At 38.1% G+C, this 26,798-nt stretch overlaps 1 protein-coding gene across 2 annotated transcripts in view; it reads right to left on the minus strand.

The window, feature by feature from the left end:
• The window catches only part of LTBP1 (latent transforming growth factor beta binding protein 1), a 204,793-nt gene that overhangs the window by 87,941 nt on the left and 90,054 nt on the right, over positions 1-26,798 (minus strand). For both annotated transcript variants that reach the window (XM_010581212.1, XM_010581211.1), the window contains 4 exons: positions 26,301-26,525; positions 22,619-22,896; positions 10,701-10,803; positions 5,070-5,141 (listed from right to left, as the gene is read on the minus strand). In XM_010581212.1, coding sequence (XP_010579514.1) covers positions 5,070-5,141; positions 10,701-10,803; positions 22,619-22,896; positions 26,301-26,525 — 678 coding nt within the window. The remainder of the gene's footprint in view (positions 1-5,069; positions 5,142-10,700; positions 10,804-22,618; positions 22,897-26,300; positions 26,526-26,798) is intronic.

Here is a 26,798-nt window from a genome sequence, read left to right on the forward strand (position 1 = left end):
GCTCACGCGCACTCCCCCCCCATCCAGTGGGATGGGGGAGAAAATCGGGAAAAGAAGTAAAACTCCTGGGTTGAGATAAGAACGATTTAATAGAACAGAAAAGAAGAAACTAATAATGATAATGATAACACTAATAAAATGACAACAGTAGTAATAAAAGGATTGAAATGTACAAATGATGCACAGGGCAATTGCTCACCCCCCGCCGACCGACCCCCAGCCAGTCCCCGAGCGGCGAATCCCTGCCCCCCCCACTTCCCAGTTCCTAAACTAGATGGGCCGGCAGATGGTATGGAGTACCTTGTTGGCCAGTTTGGGTCAGGTGCCCTGGCTGGGCATGAGAAGCTGAAAAATCCTTGACTGTAGTCTAAACACTACTGAGCAACAACTGAAAACATCAGTGTTATCAACATTCTTCACATACTGAACTCAAAACATAGCACTGTACCAGCTACTAGGAAGACAGTTAACTACATCCCAGCTGAAACCAGGACAGCAGGTATCGTTTTTTTATTTTCTTTATGAAAATCAATTACAACTGTACCTACTAACATCACTGAAAATACTGTTCCAACTGTTTCTGCTATAGCTGTATTGTTAAACCCTATTAATATCCTCAGTTCTAAGAAAAATATAATATCCAGATTTTACTGCCTCCATCAGAGTTGACTGTTTCAATAATAACCTGATTAGTACGAACAACAAGGTTTGGTTGCTAATGAAACTATTGCAATATATATATTTTTTTAAATTATAGAAAAAAACAGTTGCTTATTCTAAGAAATGACCCACTGATTTCTGTGAGCTAACAGAGTAGCAGCAGGATAAATCAATCCAACTCATTTTGTGCTTCTGCATGGAATTTACTGGAACACAAGTTTGCAGAGCCACACTTTTCAAACACATAATCAATGTCCAAACAGCAACCCAGCCCAGTTTCTGGAGATATATTTATTTCTCAGTATGATCATCATAAAAGAACTTCTTTGAAAGAAGGTTGTTAACTTAGTAGCTAAGTAACATTAAATAGCATTTCTTATGAAGCGAAGCTCTCTTATTACATAAAAATAATTATATATACAACATGCAGAGAAAACAAATTTATTATTGTATTTTAGGGACAAATATGGGAGGGCAGAATATACCTTCAAAATTTATCTTAAATCATGATGAAGCCAAGGGAAAAAGGCTTGAAGTCCCCAGAGCACATGATTACAGAATTTGATCCATCAACATACAAGTACTAGTTTCTGCAAACTCATATACATTTGATTTTAAGCATATGGGGACTTTTCAAGAACTTCCATGCACAACTTTTTACTTCATTGAAAAACAACAAGTGTTCAGGTATTTTTCCAGTTCTTCAAGATAAGATTTTTGAAGTGTTTTATTGGCAATATGTTAGTTTCCTGAAAAATTAATCCAACCTTTTCACCAGCTTTTTTTTTTCATTCTACTTCAGTTTTCCAAGAAAACCATTAGCAGAAGGAGGAAACAGTAAGTATAATTCTAAACAGGGAACCAGAAATTAGCATTGCATGTGGATTCTGACAAAGAAGTTGCAACCCTGATAAACTGTATTTTGGCTTTAATGACAGCCTTAGGGCATCCATGTGTGTACATGTAATAAATCACCCCATTGAAAAGATAATTACTGAGGGGGAAAAAAGCTTTCTTAATAACAATTACACTAAACTGTTCGAATTAGCATACCCACAGATGGTTCTTTGTTGTCCTACATACACATTAGAGAGAAGAATGTTTCGTTAAGTTAGTTCACTCACTTGAAAAAAGAATCAGGATCTGGTTATTAATCACACTAATACTACAAAGCCTTTGTAAACTAAGGAGGCTTTTGACTGAAAAAACAATGTAAAACAAAAAGTTAATTAGGCTTTTAGGCCTGAGTTTTCAAAGGCAGTGAAAGTTGGATGATATCTAGGTGAAAACTGCAATCTGTTTTAGCAGCAGGCAGGGATTCAGAAATATATCCCCATTACTATTTGGTCTGGCAACGCTGGCCCTTTCTGAGCATGGACACAGCATGCACACCCTTTCAGCAAAGAATAATCTAATTAAAATGTATACTTGCATACGGACATGCTATGCCACTCCTTTCCAATTTAATTGTATGCATTGTTACATGAATATGAATACTCCTCTGCCAGCAGCTTAAACAGTTTTCACAGATATTGCTGTTGCTTTGCTCTGTGTTTGTGATGTGGCCAGCTGTTTCTTCATTAGCCCTCTCCTCTTCTCTTCTAGAAAAGCACATCTGCTTCAGATAAACACAAAACAGGACACTTTTGCCTGACCCATTGAGAAGCACATGCTAATGACCATTTCAGGACTGAAATGCACCCTGCCAGCAGCTTTCACATATGAAGCTAGCTTTCCTGATGACTGTTCAAACAGAGGTCAAAATCCTGACCCTCTGAAGGAAAATGGTAATCTTGTTACTTACTGCAATAGGACTAAACTTCATCCTGGCTTTGTTTCATGGGTATCCTTCTCCCAGTTCCTTCCTTATTTGTCCCTCCTTTTTGGAGTGTGTTGGTGAGCAAATTACAGAGAAGCCACACAAGCCTCGATAAGACAGTAAGGGGAACCTGCAGGAGTTACCACCTCTGTCCTCTCCAGAAAGTTAAGAGTTGTGCCCATCCTCAATGCATCAACAGCCTACTTCCTGGTGGGATAATCCGACTCCCCTTGTCTGATTAAACTCTAGGTTGTAAGTTTCCATGCACCAACTCCAAGTTATATTTAGAGTCTACAGCTTGCTCTCTTCTGCGATAATGATAGCAGTAATAAACCAAACTATTTAAAGGCTCATATTTCCTGCAGTAGTAGTTATGTAGTACAAAAATTTGTCAGAGGAAAAACTATCAAAACCCAGTACAACGAACAATGACTAGCCTACCAGGTACGGATCTACTTCTGCACACTACCATGGCAGGGCTTAGCTCCCTCTTATGCTCCTACCCAGAGTCATATGTTCTCCCTCTCTATCAACCTGTCACTGTTCAGCAAAACAACTTCCTGGCCTACTTCTGGCAACCTTTACAAGCACCAGACCAATTTTTAACTGTCTGTAGCCCCTGATTAAGGACCTTAGTTTCCATGAAATAAGGTTTGCCAACATCTAGGTACAACCCCTTGAAACAAAGTGAATGCCCTAATCACCTTTAAATGCCTGCTAGGTTGCTGCTGTCTAGGAAACCATTGTGTATACACCAGGGTTTGCGCACAACTACTGGAGATATCAAAAGCTCCTGTCTCTCCTGGACCGCATTCAGAGGGATGCACGATGGTACTAATGCATCACGGCATCTTCCAGACACTTTCTGTGCTCTAAGTTAGAAATCCTCTCTTTTGCAGACTCTGAAAAACCTCATAACTAATATGCAGAATGAGACAATCTCTTTCAAAATGACTGGAAACATCTTGCTGAAATACACACACCACTTGCATGTTTAATTTGAAACGTGAAAAGGAGGCCCATCTACGCCTTACACTCACCTCCTTCACCTTTTCACTTTGCAGTCCTCATCAGTAAGTTGCCATCAACATCTCCCCATCCCTTTTATTTATTAAGAAGACTCTACAGTCTTTCACTTCAGATCAGGGAACAAGCTTTTGAGATGCAATTTGCAGCTCTCCTCCATTTAGTTTTTTACTATTTTGACCCAACCCAATTTTCTCTCACAATCCTCCAAATGCCACTACCCTGCAAACTGGTAAACCACTAGGTAGAGAATTGAGCAGCAGACAGGCTAAAGTGGCTGTACGTTCCGATAGCAGCTCACACCTCCCTCAGCAGTGGAAGCAGCAGGTGTTTGTGTTTAGTGCTCTACAAACTGTATTTTTTTGGTTGGTAAAATAATTTCTTTATGTGCAGCAGCCAGCCATGTTCCTTCATCGATGTGCTAACTGAAAGTTTTCAGTTAAATAAAATTAACTTTATCTCCAAAGTGCCTACATATTCTTTAACACCAATTACTCTTTCATTTTCTCCTTCTCTCCACCACCACTACTATTTGTTGGGACCTCTTTCACCCTTGCAGTGTCAACAATGACTAACAAACTTAACCACAGGTCAGTGTCAGACTCACTTGAACTCATTCTTCCCTTCCTTCCCACATCTCTCTCCAGAGGACCACTGCATGATTGCTCACATCTTCTCAGAGCTCCTTTTTCTTGTTTACTTGAGCTGTGCCAAGCAAGTCAGACAAGCAATTAAGCTCTTTCCTACATCCTCATCTGGCACCTCTGTTCAATACTCCAAGATGCACAGAAAGAACGAGCATATGTCTATGTTCATCTGTTCAGCTTTGTCAGATAAAGACACCATAGGACAGCAGAATCTAAAAGCCCCAAGCCTTTCTGTGCAGCTGCATGATCATGCAGATCACACAGCCCTGTAGGTTTTGATAATTTCTATGCTTACAGCCACGAGATAGAGGGCATAATCTTGGAGTAACACAACTTATGCAGTGTCTAACTCCATACATCCTCACCTGCACTATGCACATTCTTGAAGTATGTGGGTCACCGCTTTACATGGCAGCCAGGTATGCATCATTTTTCTTTTCCACTTGCCAGTGACATTATCTGGCCGTTCTCAGTAGTGTTGCGTCTAACCTCTTAAGTCCAGAAGAATTGTTCTCAGATTACTCTATACTTTCAAGATCATAGAAATTATTCACTATTGCTAGTTTAATTTGACTTAACCAAGTAAGTCTGCAGGTTCACTGTTTAGCAAAAGAACAAACAGAACAATGTATTTCTGCTGAAAAACAAAGTAAATGAATCCTTACAAAGTCATTTTTATATATCATCAAAGAAAACGAGAGTATACATAAACGTTTTAAAAGTTTTTTTTGCCCCATAGCAAAATAACACTCTAAGGAGTTGCCAATATTTTGAAAGAGTTCAAAGTAGCCTCAACATTTTTTCCCAAATACAATAGAGTGGACTGGATTCATTCATCAAAGTCCTAAATATCAAAGAATCTGTCACAGAAAACTGGTACTCAAAATAAATATCATCAATTGTGGGCACTACCATACCTTGACAAAATGTAGCATTGATCCTCTTGTAGCCTTGTGGGCATTCCATCATAGGACTGTATCCATGGTAAGCTGAAGAAAAAAATGATGTCAGTTAAATACTGCTGATTTATACCCTTATTTAGAGAGCCTGACAGCCAAATTATTATGTAACCATTAAAAAAAAAATCATTGTAAGTTTTTATGAGGTATGGTTAAGCATAAAAGGTCAAGAAATTAAAATTAAAGGTTGTACACGTAACCTTAATTCCATCTCTTTCCACAGGTATACCACTCAAGTCTTCAGCTATCCAGTCAAATTTGTATGTTTTCCAAAAAAGAAGTCTTTGAAATCGGGACATTATCTTTCATCCTAGTTGTTCTCAAATATTCAGATAATTACTTTCCCAAACCAGCTACAAATATCATGTTGGGAAAAGATAAAGTTGAAGATTCATGGTGGACACTCAGTGGTTTTAAAACTGAAAGCAGCTTTAGAAAGCAGAAGTATCTTCAACGTTAAGCAAAATTCTTGGGTACCATTTCTCCTGCCATACTGAATTAAAAAAAAATATTTGAAATACAGAAGAAATGGATGCAAATAAACTTTTAAAACAAGGCAGAAACAAGAAAAAGGCACATTTGTGATTTACCTAACAAAGTTGCTGAATTTTGAAAGACTGTGTCACTTATTGGCTGATCAGTTTAAACTGTCAAGGACGTAACACCACTGCAAAATACAGACTGAATTCAATTTTGCCAAAATAGGAAGTGTTCAGTTAACTAGCTTTTATTTCTATTTATTGTTTCTTTCCTCCACTTAAGGTTGCCTTTGAGACTACAGCAAACTGTTTATTGATTCTTAAACTGTTATAACATAAATGAGAGCAGTAACTTCTTTGTATGGTTATGCAATAAGAGCTAACCTCTTGGCAAAGCCCAGTAATTTATTAAACATATAGGACTAAACTTTTGGCACTATGATCAAACAAGTGCCTTTAATAAGAGTCAAGAGATTTTTTCATAATTTGAATGCTACAACAGAGATACCTTACATTTGGTCAGATCTTTTGTTTTCCTTTAAAAGTGTTCTAAATGTTCAGCAGGTCAAAAAAAAATTATCAAACACATTACTTTCCATCTTTACTGTATATAAACTGTCAAGTAAGACAGAACAACTGAGTGAGATAATATTTTCAACTGGCTTCACTTCACATATAATGCCTGAATTGCACACTTATCCCTGCAGCTTATTTTAAAACTGGTAACTGGTTGACTGGGGGTGGGGTGGGGTGTGTATTTTCATTAGTTCTAAAGTTTTTCCTATCATTGGAAAAATTTAAGTGATGATCTCGAGTAGCAGTTTTTGGAGTGAGATAGTTTTATTTCAAATTTCTGTTAACTATTTAAAATAATTGCTTAATTAGAACACTAAGATTCTCCTTAGAGATTGCTTAAAGTGATAAAATGGTTAAACACAAAAATAGTATGGGTCAAGATACAGCAACAATGTTCTTACAGTTTTGAATACATACTTTTCCATCTTTGCATTGACTACAACCATTTTAACACAAACTAAAATTTGAAAATTTTGTCTCTCAGCATGAAGTGGCAGCTACACATTTATTTTCAAGGCAGCTCCAATCTTTTTACAATGTTAGTATTAAAAGCAGTTGAAATTTAAGGTGAGATTTTCAAAAGCACAATGGATTAGCCTATTCCTGTTCCCCAAAAATGTCAGTGAAACTCCTAACATTCATGTTGGCACAGTCAGATTCATAATTGCACTGATTATGTCCTAACTTGTCTGTTTGCCATTACAGACCTGATTCAATTCTCACTAAAACCAAGAGAATCTCTCTTTTTGTGGGCAGGAATGGTACCCTGCAGTACAACCTGGCACAGGAAAACAGAGAAAGAGCAGACCTCTTCCAGTCGTAGATGGAGACCAGCCCATAAGCTATGCCAGGCCTTTTCCAGTGCTGCAACGCATTTTCCCTTCCAGAGTGACTCAGCTGCTCTAGAACGTGCAGTGGTGGAATGAGGTCAGAGATTTTAACCTCTCCTTCCCTCCTCATCCTCCTACTCCCACACTGAACAGGAAACAGTGGCTTACTAGCAGCTGTTTTCTTCCTTCTACAAAGAGCAGCAACGTAAGCAGGTCTCAGTAAAGAGCTTGTTCAGTGATGGCTAGTGATCCATGTGGGAGCTGGATGGAGTCCTACATTACTTACCCTTTACTCACTTAGACAACCTGTTTGTAATTATTAACTGTTAGCAAGAAGCCTGAAAAATCATAACATTCCCCACATAACACAGAAATGCACTTTGTCTTAAAAGTCGTCTTCTGTAGAAGCCCTCAAAAATGGAGATCTGCTCCAAAATTTCTTTTCATTTTCAGTAATACTGAATAACCTGTAAACTTACATAGGACATGGGAGCTGTCTCAGGCCAAAGCAGTTGACTTTGTAACCAGACAGAAGCCCTGACTGAGCACTGGCTATTACCCAAAATACATAAGTACATCTTTATGAAGTGACAAAGCCCTATTTAAGTCCCTGGAAACAAGACACACACAAACTTATGTACATCCTTAAGTAGTTGGCTGAAGAGAGAAGAAAAGTGCTTGCTAATGAGACTGAAGTATATGCTTAAATATTTTCCTGAAGTGGGTTTTGCAGAAGATCACATTAAGTGTGACCTGATTACATATTTTTACATAACCAGGTCAATCTTAAACAAAGTTTATGAAGCATAAAACCATAAAAGCAAAAGGAAGTCTGGTTGCTTCCAAGACGTCTACAATAAAAATGGTAATACCAATTTAGTGAAGTATCAGAACAGGTCAAAATTACATGGGACTAATGTGGGACTAGCTTTGCCTGCTGAGACACTAATATGGACACCGCTGAACTGATAACTTACTAATAATTTGACTCAAGTTTTTCCATCCAATATCATATATATAAACATATATATATATAAAAACATATACATGCATACTCTTTTTATCACTGAAATATTCTCGTTATGGTAAAAAAAACCCAACAAAACAAAAACTTGATGAAATATAAATCCTTAAGCAGCCACTCCACACTTTCCTTAAATCTTATCATAAATTTACATTTATCTTTGGAAATTGCTTGCTCTACAAAAGCATGACACTTTGATACTGACATGAGGCTTATTTTGACACCTATGCCCTAAGGACACTTAGGCCCAGATCCAAAACAGTTGTATGCCTAAGTTCAAACCGAACATCTATAAAACTCTAAGATGCTGTAAGATCACAAATTCCTGCAACACTCTAAATTTATCACCTTAAGTTCTTAGAAATCTGAAAATTCACTATTTTTACCCATGCAGAATTGCCATAAGTCATGGCATGATTGAACAGCATCATGCTTAACTCATTCCTAAATCAAATCTAGACTAAGAAAATACATATACCTCTACCAAAGCTTCCTGACAGATTCAGTGAATGTTCTTGAAGCATACACCTACCAAATCATACTCTTGATATAATGTAGTGGTAGATGACACTGTATTTTAACCTGGAGAAAACGGACAGTGCCCTCATCTCCTCCTCCCTTCTTAAAACACTAATGTACAGTGAGAGCTCCCGAGAAAGATGAGAAATGTATCCCATTATGTCTAGGAGACACAAACCCTTACTTTCCAGGAATGCTTTAATCGCAAGGACAGGATTATTCCAAGTGGCAACATTCTCTGTCTCCTCTTGAAATCATACAGTTACATTCAAAAACACAATTCCAGATTGAGCCAGAAAGCAGGAGTGAGCATGACTCATACTGTAAGTAATTAAGGACACTGGGAAAGAGACCGGGCTCCCAGGACTGTTCCAAGAATTGTTTCTACATTTTACGGGTTAGGGTATCTCCTCATAGGTATAAAATGTAGATTAGAAATTCTTCTGGCAGATAAAGGAACTGTGAATTGTCCCATCTCGAGCAAGTGTGCTAGCCATTAAGCTTTATTATAAAAGGACAGTGCTCATCTCATTAGCATTTAAAAGAAATTATTCTTACTCAGTGCTTTGAAAAAAGGGTGGTGGACTTCCCTTCAGGAGAGGTTTTAGGGTAAGTTCAGGCACTTCTCTGTACCCAGCTAGGAAACATCTGGGGACCAGGATTTTTGACATGGTTTGTCCCAGTGTCCCAATGTTGTCCTTTGTGGATTCCAGGCTGAGATGACCAGTGTTTTACCTGAGCTATGAAGAAGTAGCAAACGGGCTTCCCTTTGAACCAGGCACCAAAAATTTGTATTAGTAGTTCCAACCAGGTTTTGTTTGAAGCACGTTTCAGCCTATTGTGATTTTTCTCATGTCACACCTACATCCACTAAGCAACATTCCAGATGCCCACATGCTTCTGATGAACAAGACTTTCAGTTGTAGTTAAGTTGTTACTTCTTTGGAGAAAGCTATAAAATCAGGCCACATTTCACAATTCATACACCAATACAGAATGCACATCTCTGTTAGAAACTGTATTTATGTGCTAAAGGATACCAAAGTCTTTTATTAACTATCGTCCTCAAAGACTCCAAGGAGGCTCTCTTTCGAAAGCACATCAGAAGATAAACATACTCCAAAACACAAAATTTAAATGCTTCATAAACTAACAGATCAGACTGAGTCAGCATAAATTTATATCAGATTCTCCTGTGGAAGGAGGAGTCGGAGAAGTAGGAGTAACAGCAGGTTTTTTGCTGGAATTGTATTTACATCCACATTAAGACTTGCGGACTTAAATATGCTTCCAAAAATATCAAACACTGAACACGTTTCCAGTGTTGCTATTGGTACAAGTAACAGAGGCCTAGAAGACCTAGATAAGAATGACTGCAACTCCCTGCACTGTTTTTGGCCCACTAAATGCAGATCCATTCCATCTACAAAACAGAGATCACATGATCTTTTCTCATCTTTCATTTAGTGATGAAAATATGACATGACAGAGAAATATTACCATTCCTGTGCAACAAGAATGTAATTCACAAAAAGTTTAAAAGACTAGCTTCACCTATCATGCAAATAATTTGAAATTTCTTTCCATTATAATATAAAGTCAAATCATAACAAAATGGTGAAGAAAGTCTTTGTCATTGCCTAATTGTGGAGGAAGATATTTCAAAAACAGAGCAAAAAAATGTAACTGACAATTTAGAGCCTAGAAAACTTTGGCTCCAAATTTGAAAGTTCATCTGCAGTCCCAAGAGGTCACTGCATTCTCTCCAAGCAGTAACTGGCGCCTCTATAATTTAACATTTCAGTGCAAACTTTTAAAAAAAACAAATCCAGCTGGAAGAGGCAAGATGATTCAATGTCATTATCCTTCCTGCATTGAGAAAACACAACAATGCATCACTGACTTAAAGGAGGAGAAAGGGGAAAAAACCCAACAACATTAGCTTTGCTGGCTGCACTGAGTGCCTGCATATTGTAACTCTGCTGGCATGCAGAATTCCAGTTTCTGCAACCTGTCCCTAATCAAACCATAATATATTCTTTCTATTATGTTCCCTTTTTTCTTTTTTTTTTTTTAATTTTTTTTTCAAAAAAGGAAAAACTACTTGATGGGAAAAAAAGCCATAAAGTGATCCAGAGAATAACAACAAAATAGCACTTACACGGCTTCTTGGGACATTTCTGGCATTTGTTAAAACCCCAGGAAGTACCCACGGTTCCACAGCAGTCTTCTTGCTTGGAAAGGCCAGGAAGTGCTTTGCCACACTGGAATAGTCAGGTAAAGAATACTCTAGTTAGTGATACTATATGATGCTCACTTCTAGTACAATGTTCTTTTTCAGTCATATTGGGTCAACTTCTTGCTGAGACACTGAAGATTCACTGGAGCTCTTAGCTGAACTTAAATAGTGTCTATGCATTGCAATGGCTCTCTACACAGGCATGAGTAAATTAGGTGACATTATTATCTTTCCCTGTGTCAACCTGAAAAGTAGGAGAAAGAAACAGAAGAGAACAGTATGTCATAGGAACGAGTGAGTATATTTCCAAGGTAGTAACTGGCCATCGGCACCTATTCCCTATATTCTTCGTCATAAAAACATACTCGTCCACTTTTTCAAAAGCTGTATAAATTATCTCAAATACCTTTCTAATTACTCTGTTAAAGAAAGACAAAAAGTATGACTGTGATTTCTATAGTTATTTCCTATTAAAAAGCCTCAATTTCCTGCCAACTTATGTTTAATGTTTATGACCACTTACTGAAAATTGCCAAGTTATGACAGATTCTGCTGCCCAGATACAGAAGATGGTAACACAGATAAGATGAATGAGGCCAAAGTTAGTGATGTCTGTGTTATTCCAAACAAGTGTCTCTTTCCCCATTGAAATATTTAAATTAATCTTGCAATAATTTCTGAGGTCAATATCCCCCCCCATCAAGAATATACTTACCATGCTTTTTATTAATAAGAATACTAATTTTCAGAAGCTTACAAGGTACTAGTTATATTCTTGACTTTCGCAATTTTCTTCCATTTTGCATGGTAAAGAAAGCTTAAATGTATTTCTGAGATGCAGACATTAAAAACATACATCTAAACCTGTCAATTAGGTATAAAATGGAAGTGCATAAAGCACAAGAGAAGTGCACAACAGCTGCAATTAGTAACACTTTCAAAGCAAATACTGATATAAATAGGCACTGCAGCAAACAATCCAAATGTGCCGAAGTGTGAATCCTCAATATGGAGTGAATAGACCTTCCCTAATCTAACTTTCCCTCCTGACAGCATATAAACCTCTGACCCAAACGTTCACTGCCGCTTAGCTTTCAGCTCAAGATAGCTGGCTCATCCTGTGGCCCAGGCTGTGGCCTTGTGGTTGCTGTCACTTTGGCTGGTAACCCAGTCACTCCGCAGTGAGGATGCATGCTGAATGCACAGGCACCGATGGCTTCCTCCAATCCTTCCAAAGTTTTTCCAGCGTGCTCTTAATCATACTGACACACATGAGTCAATGATGTTTCTGAAGTACAGAGTTACTCTGTATAGCTTCACAGTGTGACTACTAACAGGTTAGCAGGCTACCCCACAATGTCAGGGCTCTGACTCATCAGAGGGTCACCACTTTGCACAGGGAGGGCTGGCAAGGCATCATCCCAGCCATCTTCTCTGCCCCTTTTTCACAGATACTCCCCAGGTGCCTCCTGAAATATCTCAGCAACAAATTAAAAGCAGCACCAGTTCACTGTTTAAACATCAAACTGTAATGTGCAACCTGCGGCAACTCAGCACTTGCTGCATGTGAAGCTTAGACATCTGTCAAGGGATGTGTGAGCAGCCAGGAGCATCCTCTGCCCCAGCGAAAGCCAGCCTCCCTCGTGAAATGGAGCTTTTAGCACCAGGGCAACTTAGCAAAGTTACATGGCGCCTCTGCACATCACCCCTATATGGGGTAGCACCACTTGGGCTTTAAGCCTCATTTTAGGGTGACACATGAACAGCATAAAGAAGAGTGGCCAAACAGTTTAAAAGACACTGCTCAGTTATTGTGCAACTTTAGGAGTCTATTTTCACACTACTGTCTGCAGAGGGTCTTGTGACAAATTTTCCCATGTTCCAAGGGGAGAGAAACAGTCCTTGCCTGTATGGTATTTGGCTGTGTTAAAACAGTAAATTATCTAAGCAAGTCCCTCCCACCTTTCAGATGCAGGCTCAGGCTTACACTATGTGAACATGTGTCTTTCAGTCTGTCTTGCACTCCCCTGGCTGGGGCACTGGCAGGATTAGTACGAGATTGACCATTCCTGATTGGTCAGTCAGAGTCCACTGAGTTCTGTTTCCAGAAGCAATTCTTGGCCTGGCACTTCACAAAGGCCATCAAGATGCACAAACAGGGAATTCTGCACAACTCCCTCTGCTGCAGCAGCTCAGCTGTTTTCAAAACTGCAATTAGCTCTTTCAACTGCCTCTAGCTAGATGATATACAGATCTTGCTGCAGTTCCCAGAAGCTCAAAAATCTTTCAACTAGAGAGTACATATGTCTCCTCCAAGTGGTTGCCCTAAAACCTTAGAGAATTCATGTTACGTCTTCACACAATGCTGGTTTCTCAACCCGCATCCCAGGTGAACATGCTCTGGGAAGGACCATTTTACTTTATAATCACAGCTATTCAGTTTTACTTTATAATTACAGCTGCTCAATTCCTTTCCTAGAGCTGGGACTGCTTCTTCAAAGACAGAGAAGCCACTTACTAAAGTTGCCTAGTGTGGCTGTTGTGGAGAGTCAGTTAAACCAGTTTGCACTCAACTCTTCTCCCTGCCTTGTGCCTCAGTTTTACTACTCTCCTCTCTCCAAAAAGAATTGAGAGGAATCAAAGCTGGTGCTGCACCTCCCCTTATGATCTCAGAAATGGAGCATTTGGGCAGCGAGGCCACATTACCTAACACCCAGTGCTCCTCTGCAAGGTCACAAGCCTCAAGGACACGTCCCAGCAGCTCGTGTGTGTCAAGGCAAGACTCCACTAATGTGAGAGCCAACATGCCATCATGAACTGGCCCTTTTTTTTTCCCCCAGAATAGGTGTCATTTAACAGTAGTAAATTAAAAGCATATAAAACAAAGAAGAAGAAAAAAAAAAAGGAGGGGGAAGATGGACTAAAGCCTACTTTTAGTTTAGGTGTGGTGCTACAGCATTTGCACTCTACTGAAAATCATGATCTCTGTGGTCATAACTTTTTCAAATTTCCATATAAAAACCATGAGCAAAAATAAGGATGCCAAAGTCTGAGTCATCTGGCAACTGTGGTTTGTAGTCCTGTCAGTAAAAACTGGCAATGATTAAAGCTGCTGCTCCCACTGCCTTTATGGTGAATTAAAGCTTGAAGAATCAATGATAATTTGGTTAATGTCCAGATCATTGTAGAAACTGGCCAGTGAGGAAAAGCAACTGCCACATGGGGCTCCTAGTGGTGTAAGATCTGTGTAATTTTGGAGCTATGTATCAGAAAATATGACTGCTCTGCAAAGTCCTAAGCCAAGCAGAAACAGAGTTCTTCTATGGCTAATAAACCTTGATTTCTCTGATCATCTAATAGTGCTTCAGATAGTTTCAACACTCATGGCACTGCACAAACTGTTTCCTAGCCAGCTACAGTTTCTTAAGATGCTCCTCCCTTTCACAAACCCTAAGCATCAATGAACCGAAGCTGCTCTGTTTCTACAGGTCTCAAAAACTTTTAGGTAATTTCTATCCACTTCAAAAGTCTTACCCACTTCCTACTACTGAGAAGAACTCATTAGTTCTTCAGACAGTGTGTTCCAGTCTCTGAGTCACAGGTGACTGGAAAAGTCACTTGGGGGAATCCATAACTATTTTTAGTTTGTCTCACCATTCAATGCAATTCCAACACATAACTATGAGCCTAAAATAAGCAGGGAAGCTAAACACAAGCATACAGCTTGCACTGTGCATGAAGATGATGCCATTCCCTAAGCTTAGGTTTACACTTTTCTATCCATCATCCACACACATTTTAAACTAATCTAGCCTGTATTCCTGAGGGCTTCTGGAAAAGAGAACAGATTTTCATGAATGATACCTCTGTCACAAGCTTACGATTTGGAGATAATTCTTACTGGTTCAGAAGGCAAAGAAGTCATGAAGGACTGGTATAAAGAGCTCAACTGTGCTGAAAGAGGGTCAGCAGTAGCAGCAGTATGAGGCACACATGGTACTGCTATAAAACAAAGTTCTTCCTGGGTAAAGCACTCACAGACACTGAAAGTATTGTTTCGAATCCACATATTTTTCCCCATGCGTGCCTGGGCTTCTATGCCAATATTTTATATAACTGAAGGAAGTACTGAATATTCCCACTGGTAGACTGAAATTCTGGCTGACCCTGTGCTGGTGCACAAAGGCTACCCCAAGCCACATCACATCTTTGTTCCTCTGTCCAGACTCCAGCCTCTGCCCCATCTTCCACAGTCTTGGAGTGCTAACAGTACTTGAGTTGTGCACTGCCACCAGGATTTCATGTGTTTTCCAATGCCAGGGAAAAGGAAGAATTATATCCTTGAAATCTCTCTGCTAGGGCAGTAGAAGGAATTTATTCAGCTCTCTGTAAAGTGCAGTAGAGAGCCCAGTCTGGCAATTAGTCTCAGGGCAACTGCAGAGGATTCCAGCCCAGAGACCACGTTTCCTGGGACTCCCACTCCTGCGTGACCCATCTACTAATCCCTGTCCCGAGCTGTTAGTTAAAACCACAATACAGGCATAAATAAAGGAGTGTCACATGATTAAATATGTTTGAAATTGATAGGTGTTTTGCCTGAGTTAATAGCTAATGACTCTGGGATTCATCTCAAAAGACTGCATTTCACATACCACAATAGCAGAAGTGAATGGATACACTGTTTAACTTTCTGTAAACTATTCAACAGGCATAGATCTTGGATTGTTGCTTCTTTTTTTTTTTTTTTTTTTCCTATAGGCACAACAAACAGAGTAAGAAACCTCAAACTTAATAAACCATATTACTGAAACAATCAACAAACACACTTAATTAACTTACTGACCAGCTGAATGACAGGTTGTTACAAATGAAGAGTATTATCCCATGTAGCACTGGCTCACTAACAGGCATTGTCTCATAAGCAGAGGAGAGAAACTTAAATACTTCCAGACTTTCTAAAAGAACTGGTAAAGAATTTGTTTTGGCTTAAGCAGAACATTCTTCATAGGCAAGAAAAATTACCCAGCTTTTGTCTATTTGAGTAATTAAAACAATGTTTGGTGTTTTTGGTATCCGATACATGTTTAAGCTTCTGATATTTCAGGGTATTGATCTTGCAAAGAATCTATTGTGAATGAAGCATTAATCCTGGAAATGAATCCACACTGATTTCTGACAGTCTGTTTGTTTAAAAACTTCAGAAGCCAAACCATGAGCTTCAAGGAATTCCAGACAGTTATTTTATTTTATGAGATGGTATTTTTAAGACTATTCTAAAGAAAAAAAGGTTTTTAAAGTGCTCTAAGAAAAAAAGTACCAGTATGAAGCACAGAATTTTACTTGTATCATTTTTCCTGCCTAAAGAAGATAAAATAGGGAAGTACATTTCATATAGCTGTCAAAAATTGAAAATACCCAAAATTTACCTCCATAGGAAATGTTTTGTTAAATCTGAAGTTCAACAGGGATATTTATACAGTTCAATGAATAACTTCAACTGGCATATTGCTACCGTCATTGCCTCTAGACTACATGCACTACAATCATATTCCATACACTAGTATCAATACATTAGGTTATGCATTAAGAGCTATCAACACATTTTGCTGCTCTGATTTCCTACTCAAAAACTTTGATGCCTTTGTTTACTATTTCCCATCATGAAAAACTCATCAGTGATCTCAGCCTAGTTCCTAAAAACTTTATGTATATTCTCAACATTAAGTACCTGATCAGTGTATGCCCTTGTCTGAATCAAGTTAAGTAAATGCTTAAAGAGTTGCAGTCAGAATCTTTATCATGATACAATGTTGACAACTTCTGACCTTTTCCAGCTGCCACCTATCACTTGGCTTATTTTGTATTCTACCAAGTCTGACAGCAGAGAGAAGGGTGTTGCTCAAACCAAAACATTTCCCGTAAAAGACATTACTGAAACACAGTATTAAATAAACTATTTCCATAGAAATTTATCCCACTAAAGATGCTGATAACCTAACATCTGTTTATCATACTTGTTATTTATCAGAACTAAGCAGCATTTGAAACACATTTGAATGCATATGTGTTTTGATCACACTGAAAAATGGACAGCCCTTAAAATTTTCAATAAAGTCTTTACTAGTATTCACCATTAATGTTATTTAGCTTAATTATTAAACCCCAAAACTATCAAAATATGCTTATATTGTCTACCATAGGTGATATATTTTGTTCTTCTTTAATATGGTTTTCCAAAGTATTATTATAATACACCAAATTTCACTTCACAGTACCAGAACAACTCTAGTTCAGGCATCCTTCTCAACAGAGCTGTAACAAGTATAGACCTTTTCTGCAACACCTTTCAAAGTACTTTGCAAGGGAAGCACAAAGCATCATTCAGCAAACAAGTGACAAATGAGGAGTGGAACATATCCCCTGAACACTGCAACCTGGAAATGACCCAAATTGAAAACACCCCAACAAAAAGGGGGGATCAGAAGACAGCATTTTTGAAATTCTTTCAGTGATCATTTTAGAGAGCAGTCCAGCTCCTCTCAGCAATTACACCAGCACAACTGTGGGACAGTAAGGAGGAATGAACAAGCATGGGCAGACATGAATTCTTAGCCAGCTTCTCTTCTGGACTTTTTGGCATGTTTTGCCTTCAGCCAGGTAAGCAACTTCAATATCTGTCTCTCTTTAGACTAACAACTCTTTTTTATTCTGTTTTTAGATTATAGATGCTGAGATCACCAGAAGTCTCCTTCAGTAAAACTGATACTCAAAAATATCTGCTGAAGAGAAGAGCATTACTTGTGAATCTATTCAGAAAGAGCCTGCTTTAGAGAAATTTGGAAATACCAGCTTCTCCAATTTCTTGCTGCTTTGCAAAAAATGCCTCCTCCTTTACAGTTAAGCAAAAAAGAGACCAATCAATTCTGAGAAGACTTTTTTTAGCCAAAATACTGAAATGCAGTGACCATAGGAAAACACATGAATATACTCAGTAGACACTTCAAAGTGATCTTAAGGGAGGGAAAAAAAAGCGGTGCTTAATTATCTTTATATGAATTTGACAGATAGTAGACATCTGCATTCTTTTCTCTATTTAAATGCAAAGTAACCATACACAAAATTAACAGGACTTGAGATTACCAACATAATCTTTACTGGGTGCACCACTGACACTGTAGAAGTATTTTGGGAAATAACAACATATTCTGTGTCATAATAAAGGCATTTTTATTAGAATTAAAATGAAAAGCAGCTGAAGAGGAGGAATTAAAGGAGAGAAACATAATCTTCCTTATTTGTTTGATTTTAAGTAGAACTTGGAGAATCAGTGGTCTGAGATGACTGACTCCTTGGATTTCAGAAACACAGGACTACATGGCTATAAAGAACCGTGCAGGACACCCTGTCCAGTCTCCAGCTTTTGAAAGCACTGTAACATACACTGCTCTCCAGAAATTTACTGTTTTCCATCTTAAGTGGGATTTTTGTCCTACTGCTTCCATTGTATCTGTTTCCCAACTTCAAGTCTCTGTTTTCTCAACATTATTTTCTACAAAATAAGATGCAGGTTTAGGTAAAGGTTTGTTTCCTATATTTTTATCACAACAATAAGTTTCTGGCCTGCATCTTAATTGTTAGTTTATGACATACCCTGCAAAATTTTTTTTTATACTAGGAGACCAATTGATGGACCACAACTTTTGTATGCAACATATCATCGTAAGCTTTCAAGTAACATTGTAAGCTATCCTGGAGCAATCATTGTTAACATCTCCCTGAGGAGAAATAATTGCTAAGTGTTCCACTTGGAGAAGAGAGGCAGCCAGGAAAAGTGAATTGACAAGTAGAAGAGAGAACCATCCAGAACACTATTTGCTTCCTATATTACTTATTAAAAATTGAAATATCAGTATTACTTTTATAGTTGCTTTTTCTACTTTATTTCCAAATGCTGAGGGCACTTCAGGAAATAGTCACAATTAAGCAGCACATACATACATGTGTACATGTATTTATGAAACCATACATCTATCTTAATCTACCTTAATTAAACTAGGAAATGTCATTCCTCTAGCCCTTCTCTTTCTCCTCCTGTCCTTCTAAGCCTGTAGACTGTCATCTTTTCACACATCTTTTACTACCCTTTTCTCATGGTTGCTGCCTTTGTTTATAGTCACAATACTACAGACAACTAAGCGAATAGGAAGTCTAGAAGAATTTCTGTGTTGTTAATTAGGAGTGATAGGAGGCCTGAGAATATGACCAGATTCTTCAGCTCTCTGTACCATAATGTCCTCCAAGCTGGCGTTCAGGGTGGCTCCAGCTGATAACTTTAACAGTATGTGCTTTCTTGGAAATACACTGCAGAAAATAGGCCCTGGATGTCTAGGGATTTGAATACAGCAACTATCCTACTGTTTTTGCAGGACTACTGTTTTTGAATGAGATACATTAAAGGAATTTAACTAAGGTGGGGAAGCATGTGGTGGGAGATGAAAAATATTCCACAGAAGGCTCTAACAAAAACAAAGCATTAAAATCAGAGGACCTGTAATTGAAGACCAGCTGAAATTCAAGGAAGAAGGAGAGAACAAGAGATGGAGAGAAACACAGAATGGTAGAGATTACATGCACAAAAAACCACAGTAGAGATTCTGATAGTTTTTATCCTGTGCTTTTAGCCTGGACCAAAAGTAAGTTCAGCAAGGCTTTATTAACTTGGTTGATTTGCCTAGAAGAGGCCACACACATATCATTCCATCAATCTGCTCTATAGACAGTAAAGTCACCTCTGACCCTAGGATATTTAATAAAACATTTCTGAAGCCAAATATACAACCCACCCTGCAAAAAAATGTACAAACACTGATGACTGTTGAAAAAAGTATGGATATCAAAATTATCCAGCATCAACTCCAGAAAGGACTTGTAACACATTGCTACTAATAGGGAAAGCTCAGTTTAGCATCTCGTCTGAACAAATAAAGAACCCTCGTATTTAGCAAAGCAAATATCAAAGAAACAGAAAACCAAATTCTTTCAGAATAGATCTATTCAGGAGTTAAAAAAAAAAAAGAGTGTCTTTCCCAGTTCAAGGTCTATTTAATATACAAATAAATAATATGCATTGCCTGACTGCAGGAAAAATATTAACATTTCAGGTTCAAATTTGAAAGGGGAATGAGTCATTTAAATCTATATTTATGGCAAGGTCTTAAATGAATGCTCTACAAAATGCTACACTACAACTCCAATTTTTAACTGAACCATTATACTAAATAACAAAAGGCCTCTGAAATCCTTACTATGCTCTTCTCCAAGACTGACACTGAAAGGATCAATGGAATTTGTAAAAAATGAGAACATGCATTATTCTAAACTAGGAGGGACTACCCTTTCTTGAGAGCACTGCAAAGACCATTTTTCCAGGGGAATACTGAAAAAAAACCCATTATAAAAATTGGAGACTAAGTATTTAGTAGGATTCCAAGTCAGGCATGAGGGCAACACAAGCATATTTTCCCTTTTCTCCCCCTTTAAAAGAAGCATATTACTGTCTCCCAGTGAGTGATGAGTAAGCTTTAGTTTTAAAACCATTGTAATGTGAGGGGCATGCACAGGACACTGAAAGTTTTGGCTATGTCATTCAAAATACCTCACTCATGCATGTGGCAGAAAGAACAGACAGCAAATTGATCAAGCATAAGAGGTAAAAGATAAAAGATACAGCACCCAGTGCCAAGTCTAAGACTGAGGAGGGAATTTTGTCTTCCCCTATAAGTGCAAATAGAAATACAAATAAATAATAAGAAACCATTAATTATCATAATTATTTCCAGAATTTTATGATTGCATATTATAACACCATGTTTGTTAGATCTCTCATTCTTAGGAAAGAGAGAAAAATGGCTGTTTGACACAGGCCCTGCTTCATTTTGTCATGTAAAATCCATGAACTTTCATTTGAACATGTCCTTCAACACTTCTGAAGGAACAAACTCAAGGTTTTACTATTCCTGAAACAGACAAGCACGAAGAGCTCATCAGTATAAATTAACTCTGTGGATCCCAAATCAAGCATTCAACAGTTAGTGAGTACCAGCCTTTAATGTTTCATATGCAAACTTAACTCTGGTCTTCTAGAAACGTTTTTGGGGCATGATGACATTTAAATTTACTTCTTCCATTGCATTTCCAGAATGAATTATTTTTAAACACCCTCATGTGATGGCCTAGCATGAGGAGGTTTTGGGATCTCTACTTCCACAGCAACTTCTGAAACTAGAGTTAATTAGGCCACCACTAGAAATGCTACAATACTCTGCAGAAGCCAGTCACTGAAAGGAACAGAGAAAAATATTTTGCAGGAAAAAAGTCAGTTCTTTCTTGCTGGCAGAGGGTGATTGAGACTAAGGAACTGTCATTTCAGTTTGAGGTTCCAGAAGGTAACTACTATCACTACCTTGGGATCTGTCACTGACATTACCCTCACCCTGCTTCTGCTCCTGTCTGTTCCCCTTCACTGATCCTCTCCAAAGCTCCTTGCCCCTCTGTGAGTGAGGTCTCTTCCTTTTTTTTTTTTTTTTTTGGGGGGGGGGGGGGGGGGTGGGAGGGGGTGGGGTGAGGTGCTGCCTGGGAGCTCTGAGAAAATTTCCTTCCTCTCAGTTCTAATGCTTGGCATCACAGCATTCACTGACAGCTAAACACTTGTAAAGGACATTTTGCTCCAGTCCTGCATTTCAGGGATGATGGGTGCTGTCCCTTTGAGGGGAAGGCAGACCATGCTCTGTGCAGGTGAACTCTTTGGAGAATTTTGCTGCCAACATCTAACAAATGTTTGTGGAATATTATGGAAATAGATGTATTTTTAGATGTTTGAAAATTGGCTAACTTTCAGTGCATATTACTGGAAGGACCAAAACCAGTGACCTTTCATTCTCTAACATCAGCCCTCAAAATAAGTGAGTGATTTTTCTGAAACCTCCCACAAAATTTCAGCCTGAGGCATGCCTTCAGCTTAAAAAAAATTGATCTGAAAAGTTACATTTCGGCAAGGTGATAAGCAATAAATAACAGGGTCTTACTAATGTTTTTACAATCTCTTCACACATGCTTTTTTTAGTCTCTCTATATATTTACACATATATACAAATATGCAAAAATGTTAACACTGCTTTGCTTATTAAAGTGCTGTCAAGAGCTGAAAGAAGATATGTAATTTTGAATACTCATATGTAAAAACTGATGTGAACATATAATTTTAAACTGATCTAAGGTTTTAATGCTCTAGCAAACACTCAGTTGGCTTTCATGATTTTTCTACCCTATTCAATGGTCACATTTCAACAAATTCAAAACATTAGCCTACAATACTGTAAAACATATGAAGTTGTTGAATAGGAATTTCAGTGAAAACTGCAACTCCTTGAAAAACACTGGCTGTTGAGATATACATGCAAAAAGACTCACTAAACTCAAAGACAGTACAAGCTGTGGAAGATGGTGTAACCTTAGCTGTTCAATCAGGAGAGAGGGAACTAGTATTTAAGTCATGGGTTTTTTATTTGGAGAAATAGCTTATAAATGGAGAAGTTATGGCTAGAACAACTGAGATCAGAATGTCAGGGATCCAAGTCCACAGAAAATGAAGACATTAGCTTGAAGGAGAAGGAGGTTCAGAAAAATGTTATTTTGTAAAATTTTACATTCTTAAAGTAATTTTCTTTCAGAAAAGAATGTCAAATGTGTCCTTTCCAGGCGACTGGTGAAATTTTTTTTCATTGTTTTATAATATTGTTTTAAAGCTACCTGTCTCAAAAGCCTTAGCAAACATTTCTTACCTGTGTCCCAATAGTCTCCTGGAAGCAGCGCCCAAGCTGAGTTTTAACTGAAACAGGAAACATATGAGGAATGGGTTGTTGATTTGTGTAAGTAGTATGTCCTTTCTGGGTCTTCTGATATGGAAGACCTTGGTAAGAGACCTGTGGATGTACTGGCTGAGGTACTTTCGCTTTTTGTCCTGTTGATGAGCTGTCAATTCTTGAAACTTGATGGATCTGAACTGAGGCTTCAGGGGGATGTTTCACATGGATATTCACTATGTTAGGAGGGAACTTCACTAAAATAATTGAAGGAAAAACACATAAGAAAAATTGGTAATAAAATATGTCAAAAAAGGCACCTCTAAGATTTCTTTTTTGTACATTAGAATTTTTACAGAGTGCCTTAAAGTGACTGAAATAAAAATGAAACCCAGATTTGGGGGTTAGAGGGAAGGCTGAAAGAACGCATAGAGTCTCATTAACAAAGCAAGAAAATGAAAACTCTTCACACCGGAAGGAATGACATTATAGGATTGTAAAGACTGCTACGTAAACATGGATGTCCAAATTGGCTGGTGTGACATTAATATTTGTGGTCATACTGTGTAATAAGAATCCCAAAGTTCCAGAATTCAAACTCTAATGGGTTATATTTGGATATATAGTAAGCTTTATTTTCTTTTTCAGATCGATCATCTTTCTCTGGAACACAGAAAAAGCTTCAGATTTCATCCCTTCACCTTTATATACCTGCCAAGTCCCAATTTTGCCCCTGCAAGAGTTGCCAGCATCTCAACCATCTAAAATCACCACTCCCTTCACTGAACTTTGAATTCTGGATTTGGCAGATAAAGAGGGAGGAAATGTTTTTCAGATACTTCCATTTTTAAATACAGTTGTAGTTTTAAGTCTGGTTGTATAGACTGAGACCCTCCAGTCAACGTAATGTGCACAGAAACACATGTAACTCAAATTACTGGGGGTAGGGGGTATAGGTGGGCAGGGAGGAGAGCTGTGTAAAAAGTTTTATAGTTTGTAAGCTGCATAGCAAAGTTATTTACTGTGTCTGACTGGGTCTCTCTTGTCAGCAAGTACTGCACAGACTACTCGAGGCCAACCAATCCATTAGATGCAACACCCCTTCCAAACACCAAGAACCAACAAATACCATTTGACATACTTTCTCTATAATGCATACTGGATTGTTGAGTCTTCTCAATTGTCTCCTTGCCTCCAGGAGACCAGACTGTTCTTTGGAACTTGATTAGGCATTTTCAGTTCTTATTTACAAATTTCAACCTCACAGATCCCCTTCCCAGGAAGCATATTTCATTTATTTTAGCTGCTCTAAAATTATATTATTTTGTAGAAATTGCCTTTGGTTCTTCACATTATTTTCATTTCTCTAGGCACATTTGCAGTATTAATTGGTCTCATATATGAATTCCTTAAAAGAAACAAATTTATTTTTATTCTGCCTTGCATTGTTTCATTTATGAAAATCTTCAACATATTGCAGACAGAAACATCAGGAATAAGGTAGTAGAAAGCCAGCAAAATACAGCTACAGGGCCTTAGAGGCTCTTTAGATCTTGCCTGTAGCAGAAAATAACCTTCAAGCAAAATTTATACTACATGAGTTCTGTTACAGGTAAACCCACAAGGAAAAGATTCAGTGTTAAAAGGAGAAGCAGCAAGGCCCTTCTTAGGCTCTTAGACTGGTTTTGCAGGGCAAGACAAGACAGCATAGTCTGGCTGTGAAAAGCACAAAACTCACCCCGGACTTACTATCATGCATTTTTATGTATGAAGAGGGATCCCTTCAACTAGCTTCTCCAGCTGATAAATCTAAAAAATATATTAGCCCTCAAAAGAAATCACTGAATAATGTTCTGCTTTAACCTAGCAATCCACCTAGAGATGTTCAGATGCTGAAAACATCAAATTTAGGCTGGTTCCTCCCATGTACTATTATTACCACAATCCTCTCCAGGTCTTGGATCATTGCCCAGATGTGCTGATTAATTTTTATTTCTGTCAGCCATTTCAGGATGAATTGTTTTATTCTTTCCTTGAAAGAAATGAAACATTCCTCTCTCCACAATCCAACACCCCCATTTCAGCATGGAAAGAGAAGAAAAGGCATTACGACTGCTGATGGTTCTGATGATGACTCAAGGGTCAGGAAAAAAAATTTCAAGAGGTCAAACTCTTTAGCAATGAGAAACCTATTGTGTGTTTTAAGACAGCAACTCTAAATCTGAAAAACAACTGTCTTAAATAATTTTTTTTTTATGGTCCACCGTGTTGTCTAAAATAATTTGATCTAGAATTAAATAGTCTCAGAAATAAATTGCTGCTCTGCTAAATGTTTAGGTAATTATATTCTCTCACTCCTCCCCCCTCCCCCCCCCCTTTTTTTTTTTTAGAGTCAGAAAAGCTCTGGGGAGCTTTAAGGACTAATACTCCAACATGTCAGTGGAAACAGTTTCCCAGTGGACTGCGTAGCAGTGCCTAGACAAGAAATCCATTGAAAAGATAGAACAGATGCTTAAAAGAATTTATAAAATATTGTGTTTCCAGAAAGATACTGCCAACACTTCCTTCACAGCTATGTCCCTTTCTGAAAACAGAATTACTACATTAGCTTATATTTATCCAAACATATAAATAGTTAGGCCTCTTTTAGCAAAATTATTCAGGAACTAGTTGCCAACAACTGAGCCTCCTCACATCTTTCCCCCATATATTTTGTTTTTATTCAGAAGCAGCAGTCTTGGAGAGGTAATTGTAAAATTACCCTCGACAAGAAAAATCAATCTGGCAATTCAAACAAACAAAATTCACATGTTATGAAACTGAATTGCAGGGGTCTCTCCACATGGACAGGATCTCACCAAGATAAAATGTCATAGGGCACATAGGAATCATTCAACACTTCTCTTCAAGGTCATCAGAACTTGCCACCTCACAAAAAAGCATTAGGGGAAACAGAAACCTGAAGCTGACTGAACCTTCTTTGACTGGGCAAAATTTGATTAACATCACAGTTTTTCTTGTTTCTGATCCTCGGCCTTCACAGCATTGGCAGTAGGAAATCCTTACCATTTTTTTCTATGATATTGTTATATGACCTGGAAAGAATGTTCTATTGAACTGAATTGTATCATGGCCTATCTACATTAAAAAGTTCACCACAAAATTAACTTATAGGACTTTACCAAATGACATAACAAAGATAAACATGGATTGTATTTATAGTTTTACATTAGATTTAAGTTTTGTTATGTTGGAAAGCATTGTCTCTTCCCTCCACTAGTAACCATGGAATCACCTGCAACTTTCTATCTAGGTATACCGCAATTTATGGACTCTGTTCAGCCCCAATCATTCTCTTTTCAAACAGGTTTACACTCCTGGAAGAAGCCCCCTGCATTATCATTGGACTCTGCAATCTGCATTAAATTCCACCATAAAGCAAAGTAAATTTACTTATAAACTTTTGAATAGCACTGTTATTTCTTATTATTTCAGTCACTGAGCAAAATACTTTCCAGTCACTCTGGTGAGCTCACGATTTAAGTTGTGGTGTCAAGATTAAAACTATGTAGACAGATCACTATCATTACTGGTTGGATACCCAGAATTAGTTAATCAAATCAACTCCAAAGGAAAAAATATCTATCAAGAAAAAAGTTACCTTTTACACCTTGCTGTCCAGACATCGTCAGTGGTAAAGTATGAGTAGAGTGGATTATTTGTGATCCTACAGCCTTGTTCACCTGTTGTGGGTGATGGTACAGTTTTGGAGTATTGGCAGTCTGCACAGGGATCTGACAAAGTTTACCAGTGTAATTAGGAGGGCACTGGCATTTATCTCTAGAACTACACTGGCCTCCATTCATGCATGGAAGGTGGCAAATAACTGAAACGAAAACAGAAAGAAAAATTTTGTTAATGACTTTAGCTTTCATATTATCTGACCACGTATCACACAGAAGTTGAGGAGGAAAGGCATAGAGCTGGGGCCCTTCATTCTTCTGGTATCCGAGGAATGACTATCTATCTGATATGTACTTTTAATTGCCTTGTGGTAGAACCACTTCCTTTCCCCTCCTTGTGACCTCTGCCTGGTTCGTACCTTCCTTCCATGACAAACTCTCCTTTTGACCTCTGCCTGGTTTGCATCTTCTTTCCA

The sequence above is a fragment of the Haliaeetus leucocephalus genome, unplaced genomic scaffold, assembly GCF_000737465.1.
Source record: "Haliaeetus leucocephalus isolate CR32 unplaced genomic scaffold, Haliaeetus_leucocephalus-4.0 Scaffold752, whole genome shotgun sequence".
Lineage (NCBI taxonomy): Eukaryota > Metazoa > Chordata > Aves > Accipitriformes > Accipitridae > Haliaeetus > Haliaeetus leucocephalus.